The following is a 24045-nucleotide window of genomic DNA, read 5'->3' as shown; positions in this document are numbered from 1 at the left end:
CGACCTAATTCTGCACCCATCAAGATTTGTTACTTTATAATTAAAGTAACAAAATCTACTAGTCTGTCTTACATTTACTTTCCAGTAAAGATCATGAACATTATATACTAGAATAAGATCATGTGCTCCATACGCTACACTATCCCTGTTCAAACTTGTTCCAGGTCCTTATGACAGACCAGGAGGATTTGTTGGACCAATTGGAACGCCGAGCGTGGACTCTTGGCGTGGAGCGGGTGAGCCCTCGCTGGGGCTCGCCGGAGGGGAGCGCTCCGTTTCGCTCGCCGGAGGGGAGCGCTCCGTTTCGCAGGCAGCTTGAAACCGCGGTCTGCAGAGCTCCAGCTGGCGCGGCGTCCGCAGCCCGGGATCTCTCGTGCGGGGACCCGGGGGAAGATGACGCTCCGAATGCCGGCCCGCTGCCAACTTCTACCGCGGGCCCGGCGTGGTCTTACCATCGCCCCTGGAGGGGAGCTTCGTCTGTCGGCCCTGCAGTCTGCAGTGCTTCTGGCTGCGGCGCAAACTTTAAATCTTCGACCGCCGGCCTGCAGCCTACACCAGCCTGAAACCGCGGTCTCCGATGGGGAAGAGCCGATCCTGGACTTACCTTGACTTTTACCTTGTCCTTTTATCATCTGGACGCACGCAGCGACGGCTGCGGAGGGTTGAGGTCCCGACCACGGGGGGGAAATGGAGGAGGACTGGCCAAATTCTGTGCCTTCCACCAACAGTGATGAATGCTGTGGTGGATGTTTGTGTTAAATTTTTATTGTGTTTGTGTGTTCTTTATCATTGTACCGCTGCTGACAAATTCATTTCACTTGCACTTTATGTGCAATGTGACGAATAAAACTGATTGATTGATTGGAAGGGAATGGTTGGATGGATATGAGATTTTATGCTCGAAGGGAAGGAAGGCACTACAAAATTGCTGCAAATTTCTCTGAAGTCCCAGGAGGTTAAATGTAGAATTCCTAACATGATCCAGTGAATGGCTTGAACTTCTTTTAATGTCAGTGATGTCAAGCAAATGACACCCAGCAACATAATGGAAACTTTCTGGTTACCTATCCAATGCAATAAAACACAACAAAAAATACCACAATGCTAATTGGGCAGGAGATCATCAGCAAAGCTGTGGGTATACCTTTTTCTCCTTGATCTGAAGGATTTGCCCAAGAAAGATATTGCTGGAATTTAGAAGGAAGGTGAAAAACAAGCATGACTAGCAGAACATGAAAAGCATAGTAATCTCAAGTTGAATGAATCCAAAATGTTTATTTATACAGGTGCAACCAATAATTAAAATCAACATTCAACTTTTGAAATATTACGTTCAAATGTGTTTATTAGCAATAATCTGCACTGGAAAATGGGGGTGTGGGGGGGAAGGAGAGAGAAAATCATGCATCAAAGCCATCCGGGAAATAGGGATATTGGCCGTTTACTCATTTATTTGAAACACAATATTCTCTCGCCTAATTTGTTACTTGTATCTACACACGGGAACACTGTTTGCATTTCTATTTGGGAACAAGGCAGGACCAGGACCAAGACCAGAACAATAAATAGGTAGAATGTGGAACCACACTTGAAATTATTATTAATGTCCATACATGTTCATCAGCATATGAGATACCAGTTAAAGGCAGTTGTAACCCATTTTCCCATCTAGCATTCCCAAAGCTAAACGAAATAAAAAAATTAATAAGTATGTTATTTCTCATTAAAAGCATCATTATGCAGTTCAGAGATAAAAGAAAGATTCATGGACATAATTCAATTAAAAGGATATGTAATCAACTTCGACCTGAAATACTGTATATCCTTCATCTTGAATTCAGGTGCAGAGAGTTCCACTATGGCACATTTTCTGCTGTCAATATTGAAGATGCATACTTACGAGCCTGTAAAGGAAACACATTTTGAGCAAATAGATATAGCAAACATTAAATATTTATCAATTTATAAACTGTTGAACATCTATTTTCCATGTTTTACATGAAGCTTCGGTAAAGCAGCTCCTGTTAGGCAGCATGCAGGAAGCCTGGAAGGCAAGACAGGTTCATTTAAGATGGGTGTTGCAGAGAACAGTTTATGAAGAGAACTGAAAGCAAAATGGTGAGTCAGCGAATCCAAAGGGGAGACCCAGCACGTAGGCGCATTGTTCAATGCTTTTAGAGAGAGAAGAGGAGGGAAGAGACTGCAGCCCTAAGACTTTTGCCTCCATCACAGTGAGAAGGTGCTATGTGGACTCACTGTGGTGGATGTTAATATGTGTTTATTGTTGTTTTTTTATTGTATTGTATGTATGTATGACTGCAGGCACGAAACTTCGTTCAGACTTCGGCCTGAATGACAATAAAGGAAACCCTGTAACCCTGTAACCTGTAAAATCATTAAATAATATTGGTTTATTGATTTATTATTGCAACATTTACTGAGAAACAGTGAAAAGTTTTGTTTTCATGCTCTCCATTCAAGTCATGCTATACCCGAGTGTAATCAAGCCATGCACAAGCACAGCAGATAGCACAAAGAGAAAAATCAGAGAGCGAATGCAGTGTTACAGCAGCATAGATAGTTCAGATTGTAAAAGGTAGATGGGCAAAAGATCGGGAATTAATCTGTAGCATATGAAAGATCCATTCACGAGCCTGATAACAGAGGGGAAGAAGCAGTTCCAGAGTCTGGTGGTGCGCACTTCAAGCTTCTCCCCAATGTGTGCAGGGAGAAGGAATGAACAGGGTAGGAATGGTCTTTGATTATGTTGGCTGCTTTCCCGAGGCAATGTGGTATAAATGGGGTCGATGAGGGTTGAAGAGGGAGCAGGGACAGGAGGGTGGCTTGTGTGCTGGACTACAACCAATCTGGAATTTCTTGTGGTCTTGGGCAGGTCTTTTGCCAAACCAAGCAGTGATGTATTTCAACAGGATGAATTCTGTGGTGAATCTATAGAAGTTGGTAATTGTATTGTATTGTATTGTATATCTTTATTGTTATTTTCCTGAGTACTCACATACCCAGAGGAAACAAAAAAACGTTACTCAAACCAGTGTCCATTCAGTGTGCAGTAAAAAATAAATAGGAATAAAAATACATAAATCATGAACAAGTTTAACACTACTCTCAACTAAACATCAACAGGCGTTCCGATCGGCAGTGTTGATGTTCAGCACGACAGTGGCTCTGTCCAGGTTGGTGGTTGGTGCGCGATACTTTGGCAGGGGGCAAAGTCCGTTTAACAGTCTTATAGCCTGCGGGAAGAAGCTGAGAAGCATCCTGCTGGTTTTGCAGCTAATGCTCCTGTACCTCTTCCCAGATGGCAGGATGGAGAATATGTGATGCGATGGGTGGTAGGGGGCGGGTTTAAAACGCGATTTTCTCTAGGCTGTTCAAATCGAAGATGTTCAGCCTAGTTAATTATTAACGAAAAATCGCTGGAAGACCCCGTCGCAAAAGCTATTATTAGTTTTAAAGGCCTCGTATAATAGTTATAGTAGTTTAAAAATCAATCTCTAAACCCGCGACCACCAGCAACCGCAGGGTCTCATAAAGCAGACAACTGAAGGTAGGCTGTATATTTTTACATTAAAAAGGGCTTCTTAAGATCCCTTTATACAAAGTTTAATATTGCGAGTAGCTCATTTTGGGCCCATTATATCCCGCAGTATTTTTCTGGGCATTTGGGGGCACAAATCTACCGCAATGTGAACGTTCTAAACCAGCGCGTTCCACAGGGACCCACTTGGAAAGCTGATTTAAAATGGGCATTTATTTACAGCAATTGAACACTGAATTCCTTCCATTTGGCCTATAAATTAATGTAAATGAGATTTAAAATCATGTTTTATTGTGAATTATTTGTGAATATTATTTGGACATTTAGGCTATTTAAAAATGTTAATCATTTATTAAGAAATGGATAGATGTTTAGATCTAGTAATTGAAGTCTGAAATTAGCTACAATTAGGTAACTAACTAATTATATGCTTTAATTTCAGGTCATCCAAGTAAGATTATTTTATATTTGTTTCAGAATGCTTCAATCTATGATAACTGAAAATTTCATTCAGTTCTCTTAATTTTTAAGAAAGTTATGGGCTTTTGACTGTTCACGATCACAGCTTTTTTGTTATGTCCATAGAAAATCAATAGGGAACAAGCTGCTAATTTCCGAGTATGAAAATGGCCATAATTTTTTAAATACTTGAGATATGAAAGTGAATTAGGTGTCAAATTAAACTTATTTTTATGCTTTATCTGATGGGATAAATTGCAGACTTGATTTTTAAAATCTCAAAATTTTGTAACATTGCTACTATATTGAGCCAACTTATTTTTCACTTGCAATTCATTACCTGGGTCTCATTCCGATGCATGGATATTTCTCAGAGACACTAGTTTGGTAATGTTGGATTCAACGCTTGAGGGGGCAATTTGAAGGGTCTTTTTTATGTTAGAAAACAGGTCAGTTTCACCTTTCACTTTCAATCTTTGAACTTTTAGAACTGCTTCATGCACAGATGCTTTTGCCTTCATTACCAGGCACAAAACATAAATAGCATTTTTACCCCACCTAAAAGATCTGTATACTTCTTTGCACTTTTTTTTTGTTACTGTGTACTTAATTTTTTTTGTGCTTAATATTGTGCTAATAGGGACTGCTACCACCCCAGAGTGTAGTAATCTAAGATTATCTCATATGATTATATCATAATGATGTTCAAATAATTCTAATCAGATTTAGACTATGTCTTTATGATCGCAGTATATAAAAGGAAAATATACATAATTTTTATAGTAGAGTATACGATTTCATATTCTAATACATAAATTATACGCATTACATAGTCACAAACTGAGCCCCATATTGAGAGCTGTGGTCTGAGATTTGTCCTTTCAGAATACCATATTGCAATATATCCAACTTTGGTCCACATATGTTTCGATTATAATTTCCTACTCTGTAAAATGATTCAAACTTTAAATAACATATGCAATTTTCATTTTGCATGTGCAAATTCTTCAAAATGACTGTCCACACAACCAGCTTGATGCTTCACTGTCCAGATTGGATGCCTGACAGCAATCAACATTGGAAAGAAGGAGACCATGGCACAAGGATTATGTAGGCAGTGTTCTTTGAAGGTTTTGAAGTTTAGACCAAGATTTCAACACTAACCAGTTAACTAAAGTAAATTAGAAAGCTATGCGACAAAAATAGTTCTAATAAAATTTTGACTTGCTGCATAGAACACACAACATTCAAAGATTATTAAAAGGTAACTTACATTTTTCTCTTCTGACGATAGAATACCATTAATTGCCACGATTTGATATTGCCTATGCTTCATACTTCCAATAAATCGACGAATCATTTTAAGATTCATCCCCGTTATATCACTGCGTAAAAGTTTCTGCATTTCTTGATTGCCAGGATCAAAAATCAAAAGGCAAAGTGTTCCATTATTCCTTTCCTCAACGCCAACAATAGTCCGACTGTGACCTAATATTGCAAAAATTAATAAATTATTTAAAAAATAAGACGTGTTCTCCCGACAAGTCAAACAATAACGGGTTGTGCCGTCAGCGATGGCAGCCTCGCCAACGGTCTCTGTCTTTTCGTCTTTTTTGTTATTTTTAATGTGTTTTAAAAGTATGTGTTAATGTTCTCTGGTTTGTTTTATGGGGGGAGGGGAGGGGGGTTAGGGGGAAACTTCTTTTTCACAATAACTTACCTTGCTGGAGATGCGATTGTTTTCCGGATCATATCTCCGGTCACTCTGTGGCCAAACATCATGGAGCTGGAGACCTTGCTCAAGACTGACTTTGAGCCTCACCGCTGGGCCGTGGACTTACCATCAGAGCCTGTGATCCCTTGCCTGGGATCGATGCTCCAACTGCGGATTTCAACATCAAGGAGTTTGCAGTCTCGGGTAGAGACTGATGTCGGGAAAATCCAAAGTCGCAGGAGGTTTGACCAGGGTCCGATCGCCCGGTGGAAGGGAGCTGAGATCCCCCGTGATGTGGGAGCTTGATCGCCCTGTCAATGGAAGGTTCGAGGCCCTCGAAGGAAAGAGATTGAACTTTTCTTTCTGCCTTCCATCACAATGAGGAATGTGGAGGAGTCACTGTGATGAATGTTTATGTTAAAATGCATTTTGTGTGTTTTGTTGCTTTTTATTGGTATGACTGTATGGCAAATAAAATTCCTTGTATGTTGCAAACATACTGGGCTAATAAAGTATGAATATGATGATTATAATTATGAATAAACAAACACTTCCAATGAGTGGTGTTAGAGTTTAGTCAGAGGGTGGTGAGTCAGTGGAATTCATTGCCGCAGACGGCTGTGGAAGCCAAGTCAATGGACATATTTAATGTGGAGATTGACGGATTTTTGATTCGTAAGGGTGTCAGGGGTTAAGGTGCGAAGACAGAGGATGGGGTTTAGAGGGAAAGATAGATCAGCCATGATTAAATGGTGGAGTAGACATGATGGGCCAAGTGGCCTTATTATGCTCCTAGAATTTATGAACAAAGTACTTATGAGTGTAAAATTTACCTTTTTGAAGACATTAAAAACTAGTTAAATTGTTTTAAAAATGTGCAAAAAATTGCCCATTTGGCCTCTTGGTTCAACTTTCATTAGAAAATCCAATGGGAATATTTCCCAATTACTCCCAAGCCTCGCATCATACATAGGAAGCTTCAATATTATCCATATTTTATGACATAATGCAGCAGTGTCCAAATGCAGCCAAAAATATAGCAGGCTCTAGGTGTCACAATATCCAAATAAATGTTATGAAACTATTCTCTGAAAATATGAATTATCTTACAAATTGTACTCATTGTCAAATGCTTTTATAGGATTAGCAATAATTGCAATTGAGAAGTCTATACTGAAAACATATCATTGACACAACTCATTGAACTAAAGCTATGAACAATCTATAATATCTGGAAGTCCAAACCTCATGGAAGAGTTGACCAAAATAAATAAATGGTAATTTTCTCTACTTCAAGAAATAAGTGCACAAATGGCCATTTAACACATTTTCTTTTAAGATCATGGATTATTCTCTACCTCTCTCCTGTACTATCCCCACATCATTTAGAATCAAAACCACATTAAAAAAAAAATACAGTTTTGTATACATTTTACAGATGACTGGAATGGAGAATTTCTAAGTTTAACAAATTTCAGTGAATAAATTTTATTTAATCTCAGTCCAAATGAGTTAAGTCATTGCCCAGAGGTTATGTACCACCGCCTTGACCTGTCACCCCAAGCTCTTGATTCTCCAGCCAGGGGAAGTAGTCTTCAGTTTTTACAGTCAACGCTTCTTTCAGTTTGTTTTATTAAGTTCATCTCTCACTTTTGTCAACACCAGTGAGTTTACGGCCATCCAACTTGCAAACTCAATCTAAGCACAACGCCTTAGTTGCATGATTCAACTGTGATCCTTCATTGCCAAGGCAAGTGTAGCTGCACTTAAGTAATCTAATCAAAAACTGCTCACAATCTTCTTGTTGTGGCATTTTACCAATGTCTTGGCCAACTGCAGCAAAGGTGTTCAGCAAAACAGATGTGGACTGTTATACATTGGTGAGACCAAATGGGCGATCATCTCTCTCTCCCTCTCCCCACCAGCTTGTTTTCACCTACCAAAGAGCTAACAATGGCCAGTTTCCTTTATTATGGAAACTTTTTTGCATATCTTTCATTCATTCTCCTTTATCTCTAAGACCCATATAAGTAGCAATGAAAAGAGATAATTGAATCTTCACAACTTTTAGATAAATACACAACAATTAACGCACTGTAACACTTGGCTTACCTCTAGATTACTCATTAGTCAACTGCAACCACAAAGATCAGTTTACACCCCAGTGGTATGAACATTGACTTCTCCAATTTTAGGTAGTCCCTGCTTTCTCCTTCTTTCTCCTCCCCTTCCCAACTCTCCCTCAGCCCACTGTCTCCGCATCTTCCTTTCTTCTTCCCCCCCCAACCCCCACATCAGTCTGAAGAAGGGTCTCGACCCGAAACTTTGCCTATTTCCTTCGCTCCATAGATGCTGCCTCACCCGCTGAGTTTCTCCAGCATTTTTGTCTACCTTTGATTTTCCAGCATCTGCAGTTCCTTCTTAAACAAGACACCTTATAAAATTGTTTAACTTGTTTATTTAAATTCTTCCTGTCTCTACCTTGTTTTCAAGAGAGATTTAGATTTAGCTCTTAAGGCTAAAGGAATCAAGGAATATGGGGTACTGATTATTGATGATCAGCCTTGATCATATTAAATGGCGGCGCTGGCTCGAAGGGCCGAATGGCCTACTCCTGCACCTATATTTCTATGTCTCTGCCTTCCTTCCTCCTTGAACAGAGCAACAGCGCCACCTTCCAGCAGTGCCAGATAACTATTCTTTGTACTTGAAAGAAGAGGTTTCCTTGACTCCTTCAGTGCACCACTTAAACGTCACTACATCATCAAAACATTACAGCATGATGGGAGCCATTCAGCACACATAGGTCCTGCTGTCTTAATTCAAGAATGCATTAAGGGAAAATGGGTAACTAAAGAGAGAATAGAGCACCTCAGAAACAAAGCAGTCAGATCTGTGTGGAGGCGCAGGAAATGGGCATGGTCCTCCAGGTGGCCTTTGCCTCTGTTTCTACCGTGAAGATAGACATGAAGACTGGGGAACTTGGGACAGTTAATGGAGATGTCTTGAGGACAGTCCATATTATGGCCGAGGAGTGCTAGGCTTTCTAAGTCGTATTAAGGTAGATTAAATATCCGGGCTTGAGCTGCTGAGTTATTCCAGCACTTTGTGGCTTTGAGTAGTTTATTAACCTCTGGAAAAGTCAGCCTTTCCAATAATTCCCATGTCATTTTCAGTCCATCCATATTTCAACTTTATTTTCCTTTGCTGAGACACCAACATCATCAACTTCCTCAGTAAAGAACAATAACAAGTATTCAATTGCTACCTCAACCATGCCCACTGCCTTAATGAGTAGATATGTTTACCATCACTAATTGACCTTTCATTTTACTACTTGCTAATTTGCCCACAGAAGACTTCTGGATTATTTTTTAATATTTGCTGCCAGTCTTTTCTCATATTTCTTTATTGTTCCATTGCAAATATGGCAATTGGACACTCTTGACCCCCCCCATCTTTTATATTCCTGGCTGCTCAGTTGTTAACAGTATAATACCTGTCACATGCAATTGTATTACCTACACCTCTCTCTCCAGTCATCCAGGTAATTCTAGTTTAAAATTGCATTAGCTGCCTCCCCCTCGTAGGAATGTACCAGATTTATACAACAAATTCTCTTCCCGAAGGGAACAACAAATAGTTTTGCCTGCCAATCTTCAATTTCATTTTAACTGAGCTAGATCTGTTCACATCCTGCCGAATGTGATACTTATCAAATTAATCCTTTCTATCAGTGATCTTTCCCTTTTCCATAGTTATTCCAAAACCTTTTGATAATTTGATCATTGTTCCCCAAATGTTCCTTTCCCAAGTGCTTTAACCAAGTCAACCGCTTCTATTCTTATTCAGCAAGAAATTCATTAGCTGACAAAGTTCTCCAAACATATTTCAACTGCTCCTCCCTGTCTTTCACCTTGTATTCCTCTCCCATTCTGTATTAAGATAGTTCAAGTCCTTCATTGTTACAGTTCTGTGGCTTTTGTATTTCTCTGCAATATCTCCATAAAGTTACTCCTCCATATCCTTTCCACTAGGGGGTAGTCCATAGAATATTCCGTGGAGTAAAGGAACCTTGAAAGTTTAAGTGTAATCAAATACATTTTGTTCATGATTGCTGAAGGATATCTTGTCTCAGCAATATTGCAAATGCCTTCAATCTGTACCGGCAGCTCTCCACACCACTCACGAGGTTTGTCTTCATCTCAAGATAAATTATCCACTGACATTTACTATACACCCACCAACTCCCACAGCAAGACTATGCCTCCTACTCTGCTACATTGACAACTGTATTGGTGTGGCCTCCTGCACCCATGCAAATGTGGCCAATTTAATTAACTTTGCCACTAATTTCCACCCTGCCCTCACTTGGACCATCCATGACGCTTCTGTACTTAAAAAAAAAAATCTGTTTCCATCTCAGCACACAAACTATCAAATGACATTTACTACAAACCTACCGACTCCCACAGCTCCAGCATCTCCTCGGCCATAATATGGACTGTCCTCTTATCAGGACTCCATCCTACTCTGTCAGGTACACCGTTCTCCCTTCAGTCCCTATCTCCATCCTTCACCCACGCACTCCTCCCATCAGGTCTCCTCTCCCCATTGCTCTCATCTACCCACCCCACCTTTCAACTTTGGTCCCATACTCCACCTTCCTTTCCCATTAGATTTGGCCATCCAGTTACCTCCACAAATCACGTCCCAGACTCTGTTGCTGTCTGCACCACTGTCCCCTCCCTCTGTCTTCATCCACCATTGCATCCCTTCTCACCTGGATCCACCCATCACTTGCCAAATCTAGGCCACTCCCTCACCTCATTCTGTTAAACTGAGTTCTTCTGTCAATCTAAGGTCAACTTGACTCAAACATTTGTTGCTGTTAAAATCAATTTGTTATTCAGCTGAGACTAGTCTCTTGAACCTTCCAACACAGAGCTGATGCTCTGGGATGGGTCCAGAGAGGAGTAACTTTGATACAAACTCATGGCATTTATATAGGTATTAGATACAGAGGGTATGACAAGCTAGTAACCAATCATCTGAGTCCTTCTGGTGATTTACAACATCAGTCACATGATCCCCCTTCCCTGGCCTCTTTACAACCTTAGTTTGTCTGTGGTATAACTTTATCTTAGAATTATTTTATTTCAACACAGCAAAACCCCAGTAGGCTCACTTATCAAAGACCACTCCTCAAAATATAGGATACATACAATGATCACACAAGTCATACACACTTTCTATACCAAGAAAAAATATATTTCTATAAATCTAAACAATTTCTATAAGTCTAATGTTTACCTTCCTACTAAGACAATACATTTCATAATTTGTTTTACTACAATTTCACAGTTTGAAATACTTTTACCTATGTCTTTAAAACATTAATTATATAAGTTTGCTGAATTAGTTTCTAAGTTCAAAACCCATACCCATCCCAACCAAGCATCCATGGGTCGTAAATCTGTCAACTTACTTAATAAGTGTTTGGTGCCTTTCCTGTTATCGGGAAGCAGGATTTCCAATCTCATGTACCAGGCAGAACACAAGGTTCTTACAAGGTACAAGGTACAACTCAGACCATTACGTCAGAATTCCATCTGCTTCGACTTTCTATAAACAACTCCATCAATCTAATTATTTTCTTCTCAAAGCAACTACTCCCCTTCACATACATCCTAATTTAACATAGCCAAGGCTAACTACAGGGCCTATTATCTCTCAGCCCTGAACTATATCTCAAACTCAGCACAAACCTCACAGCTTAAGAATGTCCATAAAGAAAAGAGCAATTGACCTCTGGCCTAAGAAGAGGCCCCTATTCAGCTATCCATTCTCCAACACAAAGTCATATCAAATACAATTTCCTCCAGTGCTATAAAACCTTAAGCTTTTCTTTTGCAAATTACCTAGCTTATATAAAAGTCACTATCCAAGCGGTTCTATTTATATAATATTTCCTCAATTCAGTCCAGATTAAGGATCTCAACCTGAAACATTTACTGCCCATTGTCCTCCACAGATTCTGTCTGACCTGGTGAGTTTCTTCAGCCGTCTGTTTTATGCAACTCACCCCTCACCATTCCTTCTCCCACCCAATCTCTATCCGTTATTTCCCCTTACTAATTTTTCCCAAACGCTTTGTACCCATAGATACTTAGTACCGAATCCTGCTCTATGTTTAGTCAGATCTTTGTTATTGCCACAATGTAATTATCCCACATGGCTAGCTGCAATTTCCAACGTACGCTTAGATGGACACGCTCTAGAAAGATAATTTACACTTCCTTATAGACTAGTGCACTATAAAAACCTTCTTATTCTTTCTCTAGTGCTACAATTCTACATGCACAATTTTTCTTCATATCAATGTTCAATTCTGGTGCCTATTTACCTGTTATTATTTTAAGCTCAAATCCACAAACATTTGCACAAGATGACAAAGCAATGACTTTGTCATTTCAGATGCGAGAATCATGACGGAAATAAGGTATAGCAAGCTTTCTTTTATTTACCTTGGTGCTGAAGATAGATTGGTGGTTTGTTTGTCCAAATTACCTTGGGTTGTAATCGTAACGCAGCATTACTGCCTGAGGAATAATATTGTCTTATACGCTCAAACAAACGAGGATGTGTGCCGGATGGTCCAGTGGGCTGGCGAAAATCAACAATTTGACATCTACAGAAACCAAAATTATACATTTAAATTTATCCAAACATAATTAGGAGTAGCGATTTGTTACGTAGATACAGATATAAAGCAGCAAACAACAGTCTTTTATGTTCTCTATTGGCATGGATTTTTCTATTCAAATTTCATTTATATCAGTGGAAGAGATATCAGAGTCATAGAATCTGGTTACAAGATGGCGGCGTCTCACGGCTGCGGCCTTTGCAATCCGTTTGTCTTTTTTTTCTTTTTGTCCTGTTAAGTGGATTTCCTGGATTAAGCTTTTATATTAATTTTAGCTGTGTGTATGTAGGGGGATGGGGGGGACTTTATAATCTGTCTTTTTCCTTGTCGAGTCTCCGTTGTCGTTGGGCCTAACATCATGGAGCCGGCGGCCTCCAACCGGAATCGACCTGGAGCTCCAGTCGCGGAGCCTGCAGACTCACCATCGCGTAGCTGGCCGACTTCGGAAAGCGGAGCGTTGTGGTGGCGTGCGGGTGCGACCCGGCTTCGGCGTTACCCTCGGATGTTACCCTGTGGAGGGTAACATCGGGAGCTCGCGGGTCCCTGGTGGGAGACCGCTTTTCGGAGCTCCCACAACGGCAAACTTCGCCAGCCCGAATCGAGGGGTTTAAATCGACCCGGAGCGGGGCCTTACATCGCCCGGCACGCCTTAAATCCGGGGCTCGGCCGCGGGCCAGTGGACGACATCATCGGGAGCTCGCGGGTCACAGGCTGGTGCCTGTTTTCCGGAGCTCCCGCGGCAACCGCTGCGTCCACTGGACTGGAGGGCGGCAGCTACGACCACCCCGGGCCGCGGAGAATCGGCCCGCTCGCGGAGCTCGGTGAGCCGCGGGACTGATTACCATTGCCCGGTGGGGTATCGCCTCAGCGCAGAGGGAGAAGAGGAGGGAAGAGACAGTAACCCTAAGATTTTTGCCTCCATCACAGTGAGGAGGTGCCTGGTGAACTCACTGTGGTGGATGTTAATTTGTGTTTATTGTGTGTTTTGTTGTTTATTATTGAACGTATGGCTGCAGGCAACGACATTTCGTTCAGACCGAAAGGTCTGAATGACAAATAAAGGATCTAAATCTAATCTAAGTCTAAGTCTAAATGGCCACGGGACTTACCATCGCCCGCCGGGGGGATCTAACATCTAACATCAGGAGCCTCGATCGGCTCGATGCAGCAGTTTGGCTGCTTGACTGCAGGAGAGGAATGGTAGGTATGTTACAATACTTACCTTCAGCGGCGCTGCAGTTCTGCCACTGGCCGTGTGCACGACTTTGGCGCCTTTGAGGGGGGGGGGGGGGGTGGGATTAAAATGCCGTTTTCTCCTGCCTGTCCGAGATATATTTTCTCGGGCTACTACCTGATGCAGAAAAATCATTCCGACTTCCGTTCTCGGAAGTTTAAAAAAAAAAATCGCGGGACAATTTAATCGCTGGAGTAAAATAAAAAAAACTACTTCTTAACCGGACAACGGGACGGATCTCGCGTAGGGGACAAAACATAAGGTAAGTCGTTTATTTTACATACAAACTTGCTTCTTAGGAATCCAAATTTCATTGGCGAAAATGTGATCTTGGCCCCATACGAACCGGCAGTGTTTTTCCTGCCGATATGGGGTTCAAATTTACTGCAACCGCAACGTTCCACTCGATCGTGTTCCACAAAAACCCACTCGCAAGATGATTTAAATGGCCATTAATTTACGGGAATTAAACATCAAATTCCTTCCATTTGGCTAATAAATTCATGACATGAGATTTAAAAATCATGTTATATTGTGAATTCTTGTGTGAATGTTATTTGGACACTTAGGCTATTTAAAAATCTTTTCTTAAGAAATGGATAGATGTTTAGATCTAGTAATTGAATTTTGTAATTAGCTACAATTAGGTAACTAACTAATTATATGCTTTAATTTCAGGTCATCCAAGTAAGATTGTTTCATATTTGTTTCAGAATGCTTCAATCTATAATAACTGAAAATGTATTTCAGTTCTCTTAATTTTTAAGAAAGTTATGGGTTTCTGACTGTCTTCGATCACAGCTTTTGTGTTAAGTCAATGGAAAAGCAATAGGGAACAAGATGCTAAATTCCGAGTATGAAAATGGCCATAACTTTTTTAATACTGAAGATATGAAAGTGAATTAGGTGTCAAATTAAACTTCTTTTTATGCTTTATCTGATGGGATAAATTAAAGACTTGATTTTTAAAATCTCACAATTTTGTAACATTGCTAGGAATGGGCACAGAGAACAGGGAAGAGATAAGATTTTTGCCTTCCATCACAGTGAGGAGGTGTTTGGGGATTCATTGCGATGGATGTTTGTGTGGAATTGTGTGTTTTTTTTTTGTTTGGTGTTATGACTGCAGAAACCTAATTTTGTTTGAACTTATGTTCAAATGACAATAAACAATTCTGATTCTGAGTCTTACAGACTGGAAACAGGCCCTTTGGCCCAACTTGCTCGCATATCCCATTTACGCTAGTCCCACCTGCCTGTGTCTGGCCCATATCCGTCAAAACCTATCCTATCCAAATTACTGGAGGTTCTTAAGAAAAGGATTTACTTGCATTTGAGATAGCATTCCTCATCCTAATTTGACCTAGAAAAGGTGGTGGTGAGTGAACTTCTTGAAGAGCAGAGGTCCTTCTGGCAAAGGTACTGCTAACAATGATAGCAAGACAATATGATGGTGCGGTGTTACATTCCTGACTTGGTGGTGGGGGGGGGGGGGGGGGGATGGTACCTGACTTGGAGAGGAGGAAACAGCTAATATGTGCCTATGCCTTTGCTGCACTGTCCGTTTCTGTTGTAGGTGTTAGATTTTGTAGATTTTAGGAGGTGTTATTTGAAGCAGTGTTGAAGAAGAACACAAGCCGCTGTAAACTGGTAGTGGAGTGAATGAATAAATAGGTTGCTGGACATGGTGTTAATAAGTGAAATGCATTGTCTTTAATAGTGTTTTCCTGTCCCGCAGAAGGGGAAGAGAGAATAACATAGGCATAGATTTTGCCTTTAAGAATGTTGGCTCCCAGAAGCCTATACAACTTTCAGTTCTCAAACCCAAGTTCCATTGTGCAAATCCAAAACTACCTAATTTGTCAATATATTTATGATTCATTATGACAAATTCAGCCTGTTGCAACAGATCTTCATCCATAAAAGTGTCAAAATATCAAGCAGAACAGAAATAACTTTACTTTGCACCTGATCCATGTCTATTTAAGGTATTAGGATTACATAATAGGGGCTCTGGATCCAAAAAAATATTCTTGTCCCCAAAATTGAGCATTTATCAATTATTATTTATTAGCTGTAATCATCAACTTCTTCAACAAGTTTCAAAAACATCAGTGAAATCTATGAGAACTTATACGCAGCTTAATTCATTTGGGGATTCAATGTTCTTTGTTAATTGTTCTATTATAATACATACCAGAAAATAACAGCATCATTTATATTTTGATCTCCAAACGGCAAACAACTGATTTTGTTTTGTTGGTCAACATACTTACTTTATTCTTAGAAAGGTCAATAAACAATAGATTTCCGTTGCCCCAATCCAAGCGCGAGTGCCCTTTAATTTGTTTTCAAAAGAGGCAGCACCTTGAGGATCAAAGCCAGTCTTCCATGCTTCCTCGATCATGATCTGGATTTTTGGAATGCAAGGTATTACAAGATCTGAAGGAAAAAAGAACCATAAAGTAATTGCAATTATCCATCCAAAAAATAAATGTATGTAAAACACACAAATTATATTTCAATCACTATATACGGAGTATATAGTGGTCAAAATTTTGATATCCAAAGGTTACAGCAAAAATTACTATTATTTTTTGCATTGGTATGAATCCTTCAAAGATAAACTTAGATTCCAGACCCCAAAGACAAGTTTAGAAACCATTCCAGAACTTGAGCTCATAGTCTACTTTGATGTTAATTGAGTTTCTTCGACGTCCATTCATATTTCCCTGGTGACTTGCCAAGCAGTATTCCCCAAGGCATTGACATTAAAATATATTGGTGTTTGGTTTTAGGATTGGGTTTTTTTTTGTGTCACCTCTACCAAGACACAGTGAAAAACTGTAACAGTGAAAAGCTACCTAGTCAAATCATACTGTACGCGAGTGCAATCAAGCCATACACAAATACAACAGGTGGAGCCGAGAAAAATACAAGAGTGCTGAATATAGAATAACAATTTTTTTTGTTGTTGCCAATACATATAGCAATTAAACACACTTGACTATCGTGTTACAGTATTATAGTGTGACAGCAACAGAGAAAGTGCAGATATATTAAAAAAAACAAGTAAAGGCCACAATGGAGTTGATTGTGAGATCGGCACTTAACCTTTAGCACATTGGGATACCATTCAGTCTAACAACAGCAGTAGGCTGTGGGCCGAGGAGCTTTATTCCAGTGTTTCGTGACCCAAGTCACAGAACTACATGAAATTTTAACATATTGTGTAAAAGTATTATATAAATCACCCCTGAAACTCGTCATGAACAAGACTTGCACATTTTTTATTAAATTAGAGAAAAAACGGAATAATTTCGGGTATTTTTAGTCCAATCAAAGCACGTTTAACATTGAGTTGTATGCCAGTTGGCCAATCACGCACTTTGCTTCAGGCTAGCACACAACATGGCTGAGAGGACTTCACTGATGCCTGTTTTACTGGAGATCCCCATGAAGGTTCTTTCTAGTTCTGTGGAATACATGTCGTGGAAACTTGCAGCAGGGTAATTGAATTTAGTGAGAAAAGCATTAAGAAGGCTGAAGAATGTGCTGCTAAGTGGATAGAAGAGGAAGAAAGTCTTGAAAGCAAAGTCGCTGCTGAGGTGCTGCAGTCAAACTTTGTGAATCAACTGGAACTGAAAGGTAAGATCTAAAGTCTGAATTTATGAAAATCTATCTGTATGGACTTTAATTAATTTAATTGCACCCTTTTATGATGTGAAAACATGAGATTTGGAAGCTGTACATTCACTCATTCATTCATTCAGGCTAGCACACAACCCGGCCTCGGAGCTGGGGCAGCGGCAGTGGCCACCCGGCCTCGGAGCTGGGGCAGCGGAAGCGGCCACCCGACCTCGGAGCTGGGGCAGCGGAAGCGGCCACCCGACCTCGGAGCTGGGGCAGAGGCAGCGGCGACCCGGCCTCGGAGCTGGGGCAGCGGCAGAGGCAGCGGCGACCCGGCCTCGGAGCTGGGGCAGCGGCAGCGGCCACCCGGCCTCGGAGCTGGGGCAGCGGCAGAGGCAGCGGCGACCCGGCCTCAGAGCTGGGGCAGTGTATCGGCGGCAGTGGCCACCCGACCCGACCGCAGGCCCAGTGGACGACATCTTCGGGAGCTCACAGTCACAGGTTGGTGACCTGTTCTCTGGAGCTCCCACAACAACAGCTGCGTCCGCAGCTTCGGCAGCTTCGACTACCCCGGGCCGCGGAGTTGAACCGGATTCAGCCGCGGGACTGACATTACTTACCATCGCCCGGCGGGGTCACAACACCTGAAGCCTGGATCGCCTCGGCGCAGAGGGAGAATAAGAAGGGATGAGACAAAAACTTAAGACTTTTACCTTCCATCACAGTGAGGAGGTGCCTGGTGAACTCACTGTGGCGGATGTTAATTTGGTATAATAATATATAGTTTAATGGACTGCAACACGGAAATAGGCTGCCCATGGTGTAATATGGGCATTGGCCAGTAGATGGCGCTTACTTTCCCGATTTCATTTTCTAATTAGTTTAATTAATTAATGTGCAACTTTTGGCAATGACGAGTTATGACTTCCTTCTCAATTATATTTCCTCTAAATCTGTGGAAAATTGCATGTGGTTTGGTGACTTGGGTCACGAAAACCGATTTCTAGACACATTTTTGATGCTCGGCCCACAGCCCACAGGGAAAAAGCAGTTCTTGAATCTTTTGCCCAATGGGAGAGGAGATAAGTGAGAATAATCAGAGTTTAAACGATTCTTGATTATGTTGGTAGCTTTTTCTGAGGCAGTGTGAAGCGTAGATGGAATTGATGTTATGTGGGGCGAGCTGTTTTGTGTAACAGTTGTGGGTTGCAACCACAACTGTGAAATTTCTTGCAGACCTGGGCAGAGCATTTGCCAAACCAAGTACATAGAAACATAGAAAATAGGTGCAGGGGTAGGCCATTCGGCCCTTCACCGCCATTCAATATGATCATGGCTGATCATCCAACTCAGTACAAGGATGGACTCTGTGGTGAGTGTAGAGGTGGTAAGAGTTGTTGGTTGGAAACATGCTGAATTTACTTTTAGTCTTCTCAGGAAGCAGAGGCATTGGTGTGTTTTCTTGTCCGTGGTTTCAATGTGATATGTCCAGGAAAATCATTGGTGATATTAATGCTTAGTGATATGAAGTTCTTGACCATCTCTAATTTGCACCATTGATGCTGATTGGGGCATGTACACCACCTCGATTCCTGAAGTCATTAACTAGCTCTATATTGTTGACATTGAAGGAAAGGTTGTCGTCTTGACACCATGCTGCAAAGCTCTCTGTCCTTCCTGTATTCCATCATATTATTCCGTAGTCATTCATCTCATGATAGATTTGTGCAAAATGCACCAGTCACTATATATTAAAGCAACCTATTCATAGTGTGAAAAAAATGCAAAATATATGCTATATAAGCGTTGATTGCCAAAATAAAAGCAAATCCAGGAGCCTGCTTCGCAAAAAAAATTATTTCTTGCTCACAACACGTTACGAACATTAATGCTTTTATGTATTAAAATCTGTACCTTGTAAAACATCCTTATACTGTTCCATCTTCATCAGTGAGGACAGAAGCATTTGAAAGTTTCGGTATCCACATCCCCAGCCGTTGTCCCCTACAGAGGCATGATAGTGATCTGTTTCTGCACACAAATATACATGCTTCATATCTGTGCCACTTCTCTGATAATACTCATTTAGTGCCCTCATTAGACCTGTAAAACATGAATACATTTCAGTAAATACAAAGGAATGGAGTTCAATTGCAATACTGGACAAGATTATTCTTTTTAAAATACAAGTTCATATGATTTTTAACGAGATTTTGAACTCCAGCAAATTCAGTAAAGCACCTTGTAAAACAAATTTTGGTTGCAATTATTGGAAATTAAGCAAATTCAGACTAACGATAAAATAAATATAATATATGCAGTTAAAGCGATGGAAATCCTCATCCTGATTCTAATAGGTTTTAACTGAGGTTCAAGTGGTACTCTTGACTCTGAATGAGATGCTTGTGGGTTGAATTGTCTCTACAGAAACTTAAGCACAGAACTAAGCACGGTGTTGATACTCCACTATTATGTTTAAAGTGTGCCATACTCTTAGGATGCATCATCCTTCAGAATGACTGTGTTAAACAGAGATCCCGTATGATTTCACACATGGTGTAAAGGAATTCTTGGGACCATTTTAAACAAGAATAATCATTGGTTTACTGTCCAATGTCTATTTTCTTTCACCATAATAAGGTATGAGGGCATTGATGGAAAACTATCTGCCCTGTTATCAATACACAACCCCATAGTAATGTGCCGCTTCCATCAGGCAACACTTTATCTTTGCCTTGATGTAGTCAAAATTAATATGTTTTGGTTTTAATAAGCATGGAAACTTTGAAATATCTTGGGGCAAAAGTTCCATTGCAAGTAAATTGTAGGCTACCTGCCCATTTTGTTTTGATGCAACTCCAATGTCATCTTCCACTGAGTATCCAGTTCCTTGCAATTCGGTGTGCTGGAGTGCGGCACAGAGACCATCTCACCACAGACGGCCCACTGGTGGCAGACACCGTCTCACCACAGACGGCCCTCTGGTGAACAGACCGTCTCAGTGCCATTGGTGATCACAGTCTCAGTGCCACTGGTGACAGACTGTCTCAGCAGACAGGCCATTGGTGGCAGACACTATTGCAACACAAGTCGCCCATTGGTCACAGAACCATTTTGATAACTACGAGTCTCCACCTCAAACACTTCATCCTCATCCGCAAACTGACAAAAGTTATCAAACCTATCAATGGGCCAATGACAGCTACGATTCGCAAATATTCAGTCACAATAAAAGATCAACATTTAAAAGAATTGAAAATACTAATTTAACGTTGAAAGTGAGAAACATTCTCACACTAAAATTGAATTAACTTAAATGATAAAATACTGACTACATATTTTTCTCCCACCAGCTGACTTCCACCACATTTGCACAGAACAGCGGCATTTAGCTGGTGCAGTCTTAGTGGGAAGACATCCCACACAGGAATTCCATGAAAAGTTGACTGCAGTAGAGCAGAGAAATCTCTCAGCTCAGTTTGCAGGGTAGAATATGCTGCCACAATCTAAGTCTGGGAACTGGGACTGTCATGCCATAGAGATACCAGAGTCAGTCCCAATATAGATATCTGCACTAGGACAAAAAAAAACTTTCTCCTTATTCCGAGAAGTCAAGTGGTGCTTTAGAAACTAACCTACTATATTTTGGCGAAGATAGATGCAAAAAGCTGGAATAACTCGGCGGGTCAGGCATCTCTGGAGAGAAGGAATGGGAAACATCACCCAATGAGTCTGACGAAGTCTCGACCCGAAACGTCACACATTCATTCTTTACAGAGAGGCTGCCTGGCCCGCTGAGTTCCTCCAGCATTTTGTGTCTCTCTTGGGTTTAAACCAGCATCTGCAGTTCCTTGTGCAGGAAAGAACTGCAGATGCTGGTTAAAATCAAAGGTAGCTCTTCCTACATACTTTATTATGGGGGCAGATTTATAAAGTTATCACAAAAATCCTGCTTAGGTTTTAAAACAAAAAGCTGAACCATTCATACCTAATGTCTTAGTTCTGCCATCATCTTCTCCCTTTGCTAATGATTCCATGACTTCTGCTTTTTTTCGATGGTACTCCGCAGGATTCATTTGACCTCGGCAAACAGCTCTATCCATATTTTGCAGTGCCTGATTTTTATATCCTCCGCAATTATCTAATCCATACTGTTTCTAGAGGGAAGGGAAAAAATCCAATTTAAATTTCAATTAATTTTTAAATAACTTATAAAATCCAGTGTGGCCAAGGGGTTCTGTGAACTTGCATAAACTTAATTGGCTGAATGGCCCCCTTCTACGTCAAATAATGCCATAAACAAGAACTTCATTGTTCTGTTGTCATTATATTACGATGTAACACTGTGTCTTAGAAGTTTCCTTCCATACTTTTTTCTGAGGGACTAAAGTCAGGAAGACCATACAATGCCAAAGTTACCTGTTCAGTACCAAACTCATCCCACATGATGTTGCAAATTGGCAATTGAAGAGGTATTAAAGAATTAAAGAAATGTGTGGAGGACTGCATCCCTACAAAAACCTTCCGAGTGTTTCCCAATCAGAAACCTTGGATGAACTTTGAGATCCGCACTCTCCTGAAGTCCAGGCACAGGGCATTCACTTCCAACGATACAGTGGCCTACATGAAGACCAGATACGACCTTGGTAAGGCCATCAAAAAGGCCAAAAGGGACTTCTGCTCCAAACTGGAGGACGAGACAGATGTTCGGCAGCTGTGGCAGGGTCTGAATGCAATCACCTCCTACAAGGCAAAACCAGGAGGCAGCTCGAATGCCGGTGTAACATCACTCCCTGACGAGCTCAATGCGTTTTACGCACGCTTTGACAGGGAGAATACCGATGTGCCTTCCCGATCCCCCATTCGCTGTGATGGCATTTCAGTCTCAGTTACAGAGGCCGATGTCAGGAAATCCTTCAGAGGGGTGAACCCCCGAAAAGCACCTGGACCTGATGGTATACCCGGCCGTGTTCTAAAAACCTGTGCGGACCAACTGGCAGGAGTTTTTACGGACATTTTCAACCTCTCACTTCTGAGGTCTGAGGTCCCCACCTGCTTTAAAAGGGCATCAATTATACCGGTGCCCAAGAAGAGTAAGGTGACGTGCCTCAATGACTATCGACCAGTAGCACTAACGCCGGTGGTGATGAAGTGCTTTGAGAGGTTGATCATGGAGCAAATCAACTCCTACATCGACAAAAACCTGGACCCACTGCAGTTCGCGTACCGCCACAACAGATCAACGGTGGATGCGATCTCGCTGGCCCTCCACTCCGCACTGGACCACTTGGACAACAAAAACTCATATGTCAGGCTGTTATTCATTGATTACAGCTCGGCATTTAACACAATCATCCCCTCCAAACTGGTTACCAAACTCGCAGAACTGGGTCTCTGCGCATCCCTCTGCAACTGGATCCTTGACTTCCTCGTCCACAGACCACAGTCTGTTCGTATTGGTGGAAATGTGTCAGCCTCAATAACAATCAGCACGGGAGCACCTCAAGGCTGCGTGCTCAGCCCCCTGCTGTACTCACTCTATACCCATGACTGCGTAGCGAACCACAGTGCGAACTCCATCATCAAGTTCGCTGACGACACCACTATTGTGGGGCGTATCACTGATGGGGATGAGTCAGAGTACAGAAGAGAGATCGAGCGACTGTCCATATGGTGCCAGCGCAATAACCTGGCCCTCAACACCAGCAAAACCAAGGAACTGATTGTGGACTTTGGAAGGAGTAGGAGGGGGACTCACAGCCCCATTTATATCAACGGGTCGATGGTTGAAAGGGTCAAGAGCTTCAAATTCCTGGGCGTGCACATCTCTGAAGATCTTTCCTGGTCCGAGAACACTAATGCAATCATCAAAAAAGCACATCAGCGCCTCTACTTCCTGAGAAGATTACGGAGAGTCGGATTGTCAAGGAAGACTCTCTCTAACTTCTACAGGTGCACAGTCGAGAGCATGCTGACCGGTTGCATCGTGGCTTGGTTCGGCAATTTGAGCGCCCTGGAAAGGAAAAGACTACAAAAAGTTGTAAACACTGCCCAGTCCATCATCGGCTCTGACCTTCCTTCCATCGAGGGGATTTATCGCAGTCGCTGCCTCAAAAAGGCTGGCAGTATCATCAAAGACCCGCACCATCCTGGCCACACACTCATCTCCCTGCTACCTTCAGGTAGAAGGTACAGGAGCCTGAAGACTGCAACAACCAGGTTCAGGAATAGTTACTTCCCCTCAGCCATCAGGCTATTAAACCTGGCTCGGACAAAACTCTGATTATTACCAACCACTTTCTGTTATTTGCACTATCAGTTTATTTATTCATGTGTGTATATATTTATATCATGGTATATGGACACATTTATCTGTTTTGTAGTAAATGCCTACTATTTTCTGTGTGCTTAAGCAAAGCAAGAATTTCATTGTCCTACACAGGGACACATGACAATAAACTAACTTGAACTTGAACTTGAACTTGTATTTCCCCCACCAACCTAAAAACATAATAAATTATAACAAGGGGAAAAATGTCTCGACATTGCGAAATAAATGTATGGTAAACAGACACAAAATGCTGGAGCAACTCAGCAGGACAGGCAGCATCTCTGGAGAGAAGGAATGGGTGACTTTTTGGGTCGAGACCCTTCTTCAGAACAATGGTCTTGACCAGAAACATCACCCAGGTTTTGGGTCGAGACCCTTCTTCAGACCAAGAAGGGTCTCGACCCAAAACAGC

The 24045-nt window shown here is 41.5% G+C and overlaps 1 protein-coding gene across 4 annotated transcripts in view; it reads right to left on the bottom strand.

Moving 5' to 3' along the window:
* Positions 1-1255: 1255 nt before the first annotated feature.
* Positions 1256-24045, bottom strand: part of zup1 (zinc finger containing ubiquitin peptidase 1) — a 30084-nt gene continuing 7294 nt past the window's right edge. For all 4 annotated transcript variants that reach the window (XM_033021109.1, XM_033021111.1, XM_033021112.1 and 1 more), the window contains 6 exons: positions 21291-21459; positions 19217-19405; positions 15949-16114; positions 12260-12423; positions 5292-5506; positions 1256-1904 (listed from right to left, as the gene is read on the bottom strand). In XM_033021109.1, the coding sequence (XP_032877000.1) occupies positions 1857-1904; positions 5292-5506; positions 12260-12423; positions 15949-16114; positions 19217-19405; positions 21291-21459 (951 nt within the window). In that variant the 3' untranslated portion in view covers positions 1256-1856. The remainder of the gene's footprint in view (positions 1905-5291; positions 5507-12259; positions 12424-15948; positions 16115-19216; positions 19406-21290; positions 21460-24045) is intronic.

The sequence above is a fragment of the Amblyraja radiata genome, chromosome 5 (assembly GCF_010909765.2).
Source record: "Amblyraja radiata isolate CabotCenter1 chromosome 5, sAmbRad1.1.pri, whole genome shotgun sequence".
Classification (NCBI taxonomy): Eukaryota; Metazoa; Chordata; class Chondrichthyes; order Rajiformes; family Rajidae; genus Amblyraja; species Amblyraja radiata.
The sequence above is the reverse complement of the archived record's forward strand: the minus strand, read 5'-3'. Positions and strand labels throughout refer to the sequence as shown.